The sequence below is a fragment of the Glycine max genome, chromosome 12 (assembly GCF_000004515.6).
Source record: "Glycine max cultivar Williams 82 chromosome 12, Glycine_max_v4.0, whole genome shotgun sequence".
Lineage (NCBI taxonomy): Eukaryota > Viridiplantae > Streptophyta > Magnoliopsida > Fabales > Fabaceae > Glycine > Glycine max.
Window position 1 is genome coordinate 848,930 of NC_038248.2, and position 13,254 is coordinate 862,183.

The 13,254-nt window shown below is 34.3% G+C and overlaps 2 protein-coding genes across 2 annotated transcripts; one reads left to right on the top strand and one right to left on the bottom strand.

The window, feature by feature from the left end:
• Positions 1–532: 532 nt before the first annotated feature.
• Positions 533–3,631, bottom strand: LOC100814688 (disease resistance protein RPP13). Its single transcript, XM_006591933.4, has one exon. The coding sequence runs from the start codon at positions 3,508–3,510 to the stop codon at positions 721–723; it is 2,790 nt and encodes a 929-aa protein (XP_006591996.1). The 5' UTR covers positions 3,511–3,631; the 3' UTR covers positions 533–720.
• Positions 3,632–7,368: 3,737 nt separating this feature from the next.
• On the top strand, positions 7,369–12,427 carry LOC100816791 (ubiquitin carboxyl-terminal hydrolase 24). The gene is made up of 7 exons (XM_003539886.4): positions 7,369–7,745; positions 8,132–8,776; positions 8,970–9,157; positions 9,692–9,939; positions 10,144–10,289; positions 11,203–11,379; positions 11,928–12,427. Exons 2-7 carry the CDS (start codon positions 8,132–8,134, stop codon positions 12,114–12,116), a joined length of 1,593 nt encoding a protein of 530 aa, XP_003539934.1. The 5' UTR covers positions 7,369–7,745; the 3' UTR covers positions 12,117–12,427.
• Positions 12,428–13,254: the final 827 nt, after the last annotated feature.

The following is a 13,254-nucleotide window of genomic DNA, read 5'->3' on the forward strand; positions in this document are numbered from 1 at the left end:
TCTACCTAATTAACAACAAGGTGACTATTAAATAAACTTAAAATTAATAATCGTCAATGCAAGGATGTGCATCCTTCAAATGTGAAAGAAGCTTTTTTTTAATCAGCTGTACTTATTATTTGTATCATGATAGTTGAGAATTTACAAAAATATTGAATGAAATATTCTATTAATTTAAAATAGACTTTTGAATTTATTGGACATTAATTTAGTATTAATGGTTTTAACTTCTTTTTTTCTGAAATGAAAAATTTAAAAAAATATTTTTTTATAAAAGGTAGAAAAAAGTAACTTTTTAAAAAAGGTAAAAAAAAAGACTCTTTGAATAAAATGTAGTTTGTCTTCTATGTCTCTGCTTTTTCTATCATTTTTCTCACCCTACTCTTTATTTGGATCTTTTTTAAAAAATTAAAAGAATTGGAAATCATCAAATTTTTTTACTTTATTTTTAATCTTTTTAATTAACTTTAATTTTAAAGTGGTGTTAAACAAATAGAAAAGGTCAGATAGTCTAACTCTTACATCCAAAAACTAACAAAGGTTTTTCATAATTAAATTCATCAACTTTTTGATATACATGCTTGGACGAGTTTGTCAACTCGTTAAACTTCATTATTCTAAAATCTTGAAGAAAACTAATCAAACCCAACATAACTATGGACTTGTTTGCAATCAAACACACACAAAAACCTTTGTAATCCATACATTGAGTCAACAAACTCAAGTTCTAATGTCCCCGATTACGAGTTCAACCGCATTCTTTATTTTCAAATTCCTTAGCATGTGAGCCATTGGTTCCGAGGGTCGCCGTACTCGCACTTCTCTTAAGTCAGTCAACGACCACAGTTCATTTGGGAGATCATTTAACCCTTCACAGTAGTTGATTTCCAAACTTTGAAGGCGTAACATTGTACCATTGCCTAATTTCCAATTTCCAACTCCCAAAAAACTCATCTCAAGCACTTGCAATTGTGGGAACCCACCTTCAACGCAATTTAGGTCGAAAGAATCATCTGAAGATCCTAGAAGTTTCAAAATTCCAAGTTTGGTGAGATTTCCCAACGCTTTCATCCCCTCGTCAGTGATGCACTTAATACCTGCCAACGTTAATTTTGTAACATTTGGAGGAAATGTGACAACCCCACAGGTTAGAAGGTCGAAGACATTCATAATTCTTAAAATAGTTAGACAACTCAATTGACCTAGGCTTTGTAATAGTTCTTGTGGCTTACAACCAATGTTCCATTCCATGCTCTCATGGTTTGGGGTACCTGAAGCACCCTTACCTTCGAGGTAAATGCGTAAGTTCTTCAAATGACATAATTGGTGTAGGCTCTGCAACAACTCAGGTACTTGGTCTTTGCACCTTGAAGACACTTGCAACCCTAATTTTTTAAGATTGGGAAACCTTCCTTTCTTTATCAGAGATATTGTTTGTCGATCGAGTACAATGGCAGAGATGGTTTGAAGATTCAACATAACCTCATTTGAACCTGAACAGTGGCCTCGTAGCATGATAGGTCCAAATGCATACAAATGTCTTAAATGATTGAGTTTCCATATTCCAGCAGGGAAAGAAATTGGATCAGAGAACGAAATTGGGAAATGAAAAACCCGAAAATGACCTAAGTCTATGATTTGTAGATTTTCAAGGGTAAGTATAGAAGCTGGAATAAATTTAACACCCCAGGTGTCCATTCTCAAGTACCTTAAGTGGATAAAGTTCCCTAAATTGAAAGGGATCTTTCGTACAAGACGGTCTGTTCCAATGTCTAACACCCGAACCAATTTGAAACCTTTTAAAAGCAATTTCAATTCACTTGGACTGAAAAAGTTACCTGAGCCAACTATGAACAAAGAACGGGCACATGAATGGTCGTTGTTGCTTGAAGAAACGTAGTGACCCATGTTACAATGGATGGACAGTCTACGAGGTTTTGTTGAGATTAGAATGTTGTTATCTGTGCAAACTTCAAACACTTTGTCCTCTTTGCTCTCTGATATACAAAGATCTCGGAGAAGATCATGTATGCGACACATTTTGACACCTCCACTAGCCTTCACTCTTGCTACTTGGACTAAACTACGATCAATGAGCTCGTACAAGTAGTCTTCTGCCACATCATCTGGGTCTCTATTCCCTGTTTCTTGTATAAATCCTTCGGCAACCCAACGTTGCAATAATGGCCTAACTGGGATTTCAAAGTCTTCAGGGAATATCCCAAGGTACAGAAAGCATGGTTTCAATCTCCTTGGCAAGTTGTTGTAACTGAGTTTGAGAACTATATCCTTTACTTGGGTCTCATCTTGGGTAAGATACCAATTGACATGACCAACCACTTTAGACCATTCTTTGTATGACTTTTCCTTGTTGGCTAGCAGCCCTGCCAAGACAATGATTGAGAGGGGCAAACCGCGACAGCTTTGAACTATTTGTTTGCCCAGAGGCTCCAAATCAAAAGGGTATTCTTCACCTCTAAACACTTTCCTGCAAAAGAGCTCCCAACTTTCTTCTTCGTTGAGGAATTTAAGATAGTAAGGAGGATGATGGCTAGTATGTGAGGCCAACTCTTTCAAACGACTAGTGATCAATATTCTGCTGCCTTCGTTGTTGTCTGGAAAAGCATCTTGCACCTCATCCCAATCTCGTCTTTTCCACATGTCATCTAGGACCACCAGATACCTTTTCCTCTCTAAGCGTTTCCACACCAATTTCTTCAGCTCTTCCTCGCTCAAGTTAGAAACGTCTTGAGTGTGTTTCTTGCCTTTCTTTTTGCCTGCATATTCGTATTCAGGGTTTGGCATCAACTGCTCAAGAAGACCAAGCAAAAGCTCCCTAACTCTGCACTCATTTGAGACGTAAACCCAAGCGCGGCACCCAAAGTATTGTTTTACCTGACTGCTGTTATAGACCTTTCGAGCAAGAGTGGTCTTGCCCAATCCACCCATGCCAATGATGGAGACGGCGTTACGCAATGAACCTCCTTCCACAAGCTGCTTGATGACTACTTTGGAGTCATGGACAAAACCCACTACATTCTCTACCTCAACATTTCTTCTACGCTCGTGCAATGACTCCGCCTTTTCCTCCTCTTTTATTGTGGATTGATTGTTGCTTTCTTGGAACTCGACGTATTTGATCTTGTTGTCGCGTATCTCGTTCAGGGTGATTTTGATCTTGTCTATTTTCTCGGATAGATCGTGGAGCAACTTTGCATGGTCCACGCCATGGAGCATCCTTCCCAACATGCTTCTCCTCTTGTGCACAACAACTTTGGCAAGGAATGTGTCGATGACATCCTCAGCTAAGTGGGCCACATCTCTGATTTGGCTCACCACTATTTTTTCGATCCCCTTCTTGCTCTTTGAGGTGTTGAGGAACTCGTTGATCATTTCGAGCTCATTTTGGAGGGACAAGATCCTGTCTTCCACGCCACACAACAACTTAGCTTCACGTGCCAATAGCTGGGACAAGTGATCTAAAACAAAGGAAACCACGCTGTCCGCCATTACAGCAGGGATGTGTGTGTAAGAGAGGAACAACGGATTTAGTAACGCACTAGATTGCTTGCTTTGGACCTTGAATGCACATACTAACCAATCGGAATTATATAGTATGCAAACTAGTTACAATAATTTTTTTACCAAGACTTGGGGTCAAGATTCCTTTTTTTTTTTTCATTGACTCTGCGTCAACCATGCACAAAGTTCAACTGAACCTTCGCGTTTAATGCATAATTGCACCTTCCTCCTCATTTCCTTATAATGGTACAACATTTAGTTGCATATAGTTTGATTGCATTGCACCTTCCGGTTTCTTTCGCCGTTGTTAGATGGAAATGCAATAAAATAGAATAAAAAATATATGCACTTTCCTACGCTTTTTCTTTTGAGTTGCTTTTACAAGTAACTAATATTTAGTGTAGAGAAACCTATATATCACAAAGATCAATGTAAGCACTTTCCTACGCTTTTTCTTTTGCCTTTTTGAAGTTTCCTAACTTCCTTCATTAAGAAAATATTCTGGTTTCCTAGGAAATTCTCACGCACCCTTGATGGGAAACTAATCTCCTCCCGTGATGTGTGTGTAGAAGGATTTATATTTCTGCAGCCACAGGTGACATCTTTAAAACTAGGATTTATATTGACAACTAACTAAAACTAACAGGGTGATTTTTAATATGGTGATAGTACCAGTAACTTTATTCAGCATATATTTATTTAGTACTATAAAACCAAGAATGTTTCCTAAGTTCAACAAACACCCACCCACCAAATAACAAACGGCTGAGGTTTAAAGATAATTACTTATTACTACTATTATGTATAATTTTTTTGGTTCAAAACTTAAGTTAAAAATATCTAAATGAAATTCATCAAACATAATAGTATACAAATATAAAATCAGTATTTATTATTCTTTTTTTTAAGTATGACATTACTGTTAATATTCATTAGTTTTACTGACTACTAATCTCTACTAAGAATCTAATTAGTTACCTTAGTGGAGTTTCTCTTTTCAATTTTTTTTTCATTTATAAGATTTAAACTAAAAATTTTATTCAAGAGTAAATTTAATCCCAATGGAATCAATTACCGTTTAATCTCTACTAAGAAGGATAAATTAGGAAAGGGGGTTTAGAAAATTTATTGAGAAATAGGGAGGGTGCATTTATCATTTGCCGTTTTGTTCCTTAGTTTTCCTTATGATCTGGTGGGTTGGACACCTTTTGGCCCAAAAAAGTGGAGTGTAGGTGAGATCCAGGAGTGATGTGGTCATTTTGCTCTTTGTCCGTGTAATAACTAAATTAAATTTGGGAACCCCCTTAGAAAATCCACTCCTCTTGAATCTTTTTCTAAAAGGCTTTGTGTGTGCATCCTTGGGTTCAAAAGTGGTTTGTGCGTGCGCGCGAATGAGAAGGGACATTTCGGATTCACCATTTAAGGTGGGGAGGAGGTTGTGGCTTCATTGTGGTAACTTTAAATGTGTTTAATGGTTGATTGAATGAAATTAAGTGTTCGAAATTTTGTTATTCTTTGATTTTGCTTTGATTAAAATTATTCCCTATTGGGTGTCATTATTGATGTAGTGTTGTCGAATTATCTAATTTTTCCATGCTACTGTGTGGGAGGAAATTGCAGGGGTAGGTGGAATCTTGGGTCGTATGGAAAGTTCCTTTCCCTGTACCCATTGAGAAACCAAGAGAATTTTCTATTCTGTAATTTGAAAAATTTTGAGATCACATATGTTATTTCTTTTAGATAAGATTGATACAGTGGCGAAAAGAAAAGAGAAGAGAGACTGTAAATTTAAATTTTCTACTAACAAAAACTAATAATATTCAGAAGTAACATATAAAAAAATACATATTATTTCTTTGTTTTGGGAGGAATTGCAAAAGAGAAGCAATAAAGTCATTCCATTAATGTCCAACTTCAAGTAAAAAAGTGAACGTTACCCACATGGGCCAGAGTGTCGCAACTCTATGTTGGGGTTAAGGAGGTTTACATAGTGACGTACTTGATGAATTACTACAATTTATTAGTAATTAGTGTAGTGTATTGTCAAACCCAGCATCGTTGGAGAAGAAGGTGGATTACGTCACGACTCGCGTCATAATAGACAATACATATTTGCTATTTGTCATTTATTATCGTACTATTTATCATCTTAGTTCATTTTTTACAATCTATTCGATTCTGCCCCTCTAATTCCCCTTCAAGGTGCATGCTTTGTTTCTCATTGCATATTCTTTTCAAATGTGAAATATTGTGTGACGTTGTCCTACTCGTCTTGTGCATTTAGTCTTTCCCTTATGTGTTGGCTAGTGTTGTGTTGTGTCTCCTCATTTGATCCTATTGTGCTTTTAAACATAATAGGCAAAGTGAATCTAATTTAATTGTAAACAGAATAAGAATTATTTAAATAATTTTCATACATATTCACTGCAATGAGTTATCAATTAGGTGTGATGGATGTGATGTCAATTTGTTATAATAAAACTAAACAGTTCCTTATTTTTGAACACAAATTTTGGATCAAAAATAAAATCAAACAAAAAAGATGATATTGAGATAAAATTCATATAATTCTTTATATGAAACTTATTCTTAATCAATATACAAACTATAATGACTAATGTTAATTTCTTAGTGATTAATTATTGAATTTCAAGTCAGATTCCTAATTTTTTTTATGTAATTTATACCTAAAAACTCATATCTTAATTAATGAATTTCTCTAAATTCTTGCACAATTTTAATTTAGATAATAGATTTAAACTTATTTTTACACAAAGTGAACCACTTGTTTAAGACTTTGCCTTAACCTTATTTCATTCCTCCATATTTCTTTTTAAACTCTTACTTTTCAGTTTTTGAATTAAATATTTTTTTTAAATACTAAGACAACCTAACTTGTTCGTGTGAATTACATTCCTAGGCATAGTATTTCTTAAAAATGTAATTCACAATAATACAGTATTAGGGGGTGTTTATAAAATTATTAAATCCAATAAAAATAGAAGAAAACTTATTAAAAAACACTGAATAAATCCAAAATCAAACTAATTGAATTTAAAAACAAAATGAAATATTTTATTGAATTGAATTGAATTTGAGATTTGAATTTCAAAATAAAATCAATCCGATCCAAATTGAAATTATACATACGCACACATATTATTGTTTATTAATTTATCATACCATTTATGTTTATCTTTTTATTTTTTTACATATTTGTAAAATTATCATATGTTTTTTTATTTATCTATAAAAAAATACATCTAAATAAAGATGATCTGTTTACTGACTATTTGAATAAAGATATATAAATATAATTATTGAGTTTTGTAAATTATTTTTACTATATTATTACATTTGAAGAGTTACATTGTTATTAACATCAATACTCTAATATTTTCATAAGTTAAACTATATGCACTATAAAAATAGAAATTTATCTGTCTCGCATAAGATGATTTTTCTATAAATTACCATGGTTATAGAAATTGACACTTATTTGGCTTAGCAATAAGAAACATATTGTAATATGTTTTTAAATGTAATATGACTATGTAAAAATGTGCCAATAAAAACCTAATAATCAAATTCAATACAAACTGTATTTTATTAGATCGGATTATATAGAGTTTTTTGAAGCTTAATAATAATAATAAATAAATAAAATTGAATTTTTTTGAAGAAAAAAATTCAAATTGAAATGTAAATTGTTTTAATATTTTTGATATGTAATGGCTTTAGTCTAGAGGATAAAAATAAAAAAATGAAAATTGAAAAAAAATTGAATTAAAATAGACAGTAAAAAATGTGAAAAATATAATTTATTTTAAAATGGCATATAGCAGCGCTCTTTAAGGCAAGAAGAAGGACAAAGTGGCGTATTTTACTTACCCCTTACCTTCATTCCATTCCATAACCTAACCCTAAACCAAAATTCAGAGAGAGGCTTTTGTGTTAACCTTTCTGTCGATGCTCCGTGTTGGTGCTACCAAGGCTCAAGCGGAGAGGAGGGTTCCTTTGTTAAATGCTCTCTGTCTTCACTCTCTGCTCTCCCTTTTCCCCTTTCATGTCTTCAATCACCGCCTCTCCTTCAGGGTCTCCAAAAACCCTACTTTTTGATTTCCATCCCAACCCTTTTTTTTTTCCTACTGGGAATTTGATATTCAATTTTAGCCTCTTGGATTTCCAACCTCTCTCTCCTCACCAACACGAGTGATTCAAAGGTGCGATTTTTTTGCTTTTTTTGTTTTTTCCATAAAAAATATTTGATTGCTTAGTGTTCCTTTAGTTCGAGCTGTTTTGGATCTCCATTGTCAGTTGCTGGTGTGAATTGAGGTTTATAATGTTTCTGATGAATGTTGAATAATTTATTGGTCATTGCTATTTCGAATCTTATGTAGTTGAATGACGTGTTTTCTTTGTCCTTTTCCCTTTTAATCTGCTTCGGTGTAGTTTTTGGGAGTTTGCTACTTATCGTCTAACTTTGTTTAATTTGTTTGTTGAATTGTTTATGCTATATATTTAAATTTCGTTTGTTAACATAGTTTATTATTTGTTGAAATTGTTAATATACTTCTTTGTTTTGGATTTGTGCGCCATTGCTTCACAGATGTTTGTGTTTGGGTCATTTACTGAAGATGAAACCCGATCATTGCTGTCAAAGCAGTCTTTTGGGAAAAAGGAAAAGCCTGTGGAGAAGAATCAGCTGCAATTTGGTTCTCTGAATTCTGTTACTGTTGAGTCAAACAATCTGCTAAATTCATCAAAAGCATCTTATAATGCTCCACCCTCTGATTCTCGGAAATGTAATGGAGTGAAAAGTGCCATTGATAATTCACCTGAAGTGTCAGGGACAGTTAAAGAGAATGGCAGCATTACGAATATCTCCCCTAGGTCCACCAGTACCATTAGTGTAAATGAAGTTGAAGAAAAAAATGTGAATTTTTTTACATTACGTTGTGAAGATGGTCCCTTAAACAAGTTTACAAAGTTGAGCCTAGATGCTTCTGAGGCTGAAAGCTTGAAGAATGTACATACAACTGGCAGTGGGGATGATTCTGCACCAAAGTTACCTGATCGAGAGCCCCAAAAGGCACCTAATGGGCATGCTGTTATGCATGTTAAGGATATACTGCCTCGAGGCCTTATCAACTCTGGGAATCTATGTTTTCTTAATGCAACCATGCAGGCTCTCTTGTCATGCTCACCCTTCGTTCATCTTTTACAGCAATTAAGAACTTGCAACCTTCCTAAGGTTAGTTTTTCTGCTGCTGCATTTCAACTATTAACTAATACTGCCATCTACTGGTTTTAGCTTAACTTATATATGGCTTAATAACATTAAAGGAATAAAGACCTAAAAGCTGTATTATGCATTCAGATTTCCCTTGTGCTAGAAAAGTATTGAACTGATATTATTGCATGTTTATTATTCTATATTATATTAGGTTGGATATCCCACATTGACGGCATTTGCTGAGTTCATAACCCAATTTGATATGCCAAGCATAACTAAATTAAAGAAGCAAGATGCAGATACGTTTGAGTCTGGAAGGCCATTTCGCCCTGTTATGTTTGAAGGTGTCCTAAAAAATTTTACTCCGGATGTGCCAAATAGCATTTCAGGAAGACCAAGGTTGGTACTTTTTTTATGTTAACGCCCCCCCCCCCCCCACACACACACACAGAGAAAAATCTAAATATAATTCTTCCATAACTGAATTTCTCGCTAACACTTACACATGTCACGAAGAACTATGTCCATGCTAGTTGGTTTATTTTGTATGGATGTGGTCCTGACCATTTTATTTTTTGATCATATGTTAAAAGCATAGTCTCGCTGCCAGAAAATAACTGATGAATGGTCATGTTTATAACCTCTACCAGGCCTATAGAGGGACTTGTTTATGATATTATTTTACGTGTATAGTTAAAATCTATATTTTCTTTCCTTCTCAATCCTCCATTCCTACACTTCAACTGTGTTTTCACATATATTCGTATCATTTAAACAATTTTGTCTGCTGTACCAATGTGCCTGAGATTTTAAAGACCCATCAAGAAAGATATTTGGTAATTTGAAAGTGTGGAATGCCTAAGTGTCATGATGTAATTGGTAACATAAACTTGCAATTTTGTAATATAGTTAGTGTCAACATGTCACTTTCAGACAGGAAGATGCTCAGGAATTTCTGAGCTTTGTAATGGATCAAATGCATGATGAATTACTGAAGCTTGAAGGACAGTCTTCAAGTCTTAATGGTAGCAAATCTTCTCTGGTTTCTTCGGTGGAAGATGATGAATGGGAAACAGTGGGGCCGAAGAATAAATCTGCTGTTACAAGGACTCAAAGCTTTCTCCCATCAGAATTAAGTGGTATTTTTGGAGGACAACTTAGAAGTTTGGTGAGAGCTAAAGGTACAAAACAACTCTATAATATATTAGTGAAGGGATTTTTTTTGTTTTAAATGTCAACTTCATTAAGATTTTGGGAAATTTCATTTGACCAGTCTGTTGCTTCGTGCTGATATTCTTCAAAGAAAAAATGAACATGTAAATAAAGTATGTATTATATAAAAAAAACATTATGGCCATTGTCACGATTTCTTTTTTGTCATTTAGGAAATAGAGCTTCTGCTACTGTTCAACCATATCTCTTGCTCCATCTTGACATCTATCCTGATGCTGTTCACACAATTGAGGATGCACTTCACTTGTTTTCTGCACCAGAGACTCTTGAAGGGTACCGAACATCACTCACTGCAAAGGTATATAACCTTTACATTTATTTTTTGGATACTTTAATACATTATCTTTAACACCATCATACTTTTTTATTCAATGTTCATAAAGATAAGGTTTTTTTTAAGTGGACTATGATGAATTAGAACTCCACAACTCTTAAATAGTTGCCATTATGTTTTCAGTACTGCTACCTATTGGGTACATGGATACACACCCAATACTCACTTATTACTCAAATATAAATCTGTCTATGCTTAACACCAAATTTAGCTGTTATGTTGTTTGATTGTTATTAAACAAAACAAATTGTTGCTTTGTGCCTTTAAATGTTTTGGGTACTTGAGTCATAACATGAAATTTATTTGTATATGATGATTTTAATACATTATTGTTTATAGCTTTGGAAATTCTTTTGTACCCTAGTCTGTACATATGTTCTTTGAGTTTGATGCCCAGGAGTTCTTTCTTTCTTTTTATTTTTAACTTTCTTTATTTTATATATGTATATTTTTTTTTGGAAAAGATATTTAAATTTTAACCCAATCTCTTCTCTTCATCAACGATTTATTGCTGTTTTTTCTCCTTGGCTACCCTAATTTAAAGTTAAAACCATCCACTTCCCTGTATGTACCCATATCCATGCAAGACAGTGGAACATCAACTGGTTTCAAAATTCTATATTTTCTAAATGGAGGAGGCCAAGAAACTGATGGCAAAATTATAGCTACTTTGTTTCCTTCCATGCTCTTTGTGTCTGTGTACACACCATCAGTAATTTTGGCAGTATAGAAAGTCATCTTAGTCATTAATATAACTGTTCTTAGGTCCCATCTATCTTAACTCGGCCTTTTGTAGTGGATAGTGATCTCCTTTGGTTGCTATGGAGGATATGCTTTCTACCACTGCTATTAAAATACTGATTTAAAATTTTTTCAGGCTGGTGTTGTGACTGCAAGAAAATCTGTTCAAATAGTGACACTTCCTAAAATAATGATATTGCACCTTATGCGTTTTGGCTACGGAAGCCAGGGTAGCACCAAGTTGCATAAGCCTGTGCACTTCCCTCTTGAGTTGGTATTGGGTCGTGACTTGCTTGTTTCACCATCTACTGAGGTGATGTAATATGTCTCTGTTATAGCCCCTATGTTGTGGAAGTAAATAGTTAGTGATCATGATGATAAATGATGGCCTCTCTTTCTAGATTACTTCTTTCAAAGTTTCTTTTATTCCTTTAAGATTAATTTAGGGAATATCTCCTTTTTGAAAAAATGTATAAAATGTGTCATACATTATTTTAATCATTGCTTATGGAGACTGCTTTTTTAGCTACCCCCTCCCCCTACTCTGAAAGGGTCTAGTGAGAAATACAAGACTATGGATGATTAGCTAATTTTCCAGCACATTTCTCTGGTCTTACCATAAAAACAACAAAACTTGAGTAAATGAGATATTCTCTAATGTACTAATTTCCAACCAAAACAAGCAAAGGAGTAATCTACTGCTGATCTTAAGTAAATGCTTCAACTCAGCTTAAAAAAAACTTGAGAATACAAGAGGCTCTTTTGTGTACATGAATGTAATCTTTCTCTGGCCCTTCCAGAATTTTATTTTAACTAGAACGAAGAGGGTATAGTGGCTGATTGATTTTTATGCTTCTGCAGGGTCGAAAGTATGAACTTGTTGCTACAATTACTCACCATGGAATGGAGCCTTCAAAGGGGCACTACACAGCTGATGCCCAATATCCCAATGGTCGGTGGCTACGATTTGATGACCAATCTGTCTTTGCTATTGGAACAAATAAGGTGCTGCATGATCAGGCATATGTCCTTTTCTACAGACAGATTTGAACATATACATATTGTTCTGTCAAATATCTACTCCCTTCTGCTCCTAACAGAAAAAACACTACTCCCCTATAAGAAAGGATTGCTGGTCGATTAATGTGGGTGATTATTTATTAGCTGGTCAAGCTCAATATCTATTGTTCATGGCTCAGATTGTTAAGGTATACCATAAATGGTCGATCCAATCCAGTGTGTGATAAGAGTCATTGTTGTAATATTCTTTTTCCTATTATCTTAAACTGAAAAAGTTTTGTAGTCCTAGTGTAGGACATGGGTATGTATTTATGGTAATAGTGAGTAAAGGTTTATAAGAATACGCTGGATATTATAAAGTTCCACCAGACTTGAAAGAGATTGGGATCTAAAGTTATTAAGCTTAAGCTTTGTTCTGTTTCAGATTTTTTAATAATTTAATGATTGTTTGAGATCTTTGAATTTCCAGAGGCCTTATTAAAAATCAAATGGGACAAAAATTCAGACGTTCAAACCGGTGTAAATCGACTAAAATTTGTTAAGCGGACGAGTTATAATGGAGAATCCGTATTGGACCCAAGCATGGTTTATCGTGGTTGATGCTATTTAAATTTGAAGTCTTTATTTCACAAGAACGATGCTTAACCAAATATCACTCCTTTACAACCATATCCTTGCTACTTCCCCGTTTTTTATTGAGAAGACTGAAAATGGCTTTATCCCCCGTGAAGACGGGAAATATGAGTGAGTTTCCCAAGCAATATTGCCTCTCGGGTGTTCATTATTTCATAGCTTAACATGCTTCGGGTTATTTCACTTTGAAGCCTTAGTTGAAACATGTTCTTAATGATTTTCTTCCATTGAATTGGCAAATCTTATTTTAATTCCAAAAGTGGAGTTGAATAGGTCCAAGCCAACCAACATTCTAAATTGTTACTTTTCCAAATACCTTATTGCTTGAAATATTTTTGAATGAGCGACTTTCAAATTTGTCCGCAGGTTGGCTGCACCTGCATTACTTTCATGTTTTCTACTAGTTGCTTAAAATGATTACTTCATTTCTTCCACATGGCTCTCAGACTTGCATTCTTCTTCTTCCTCTCTCAAAAAGCAAAGGTTGGTACAAATAATAGGGAAAGCATCTTTTGAATATCTTAAGAATAACAAA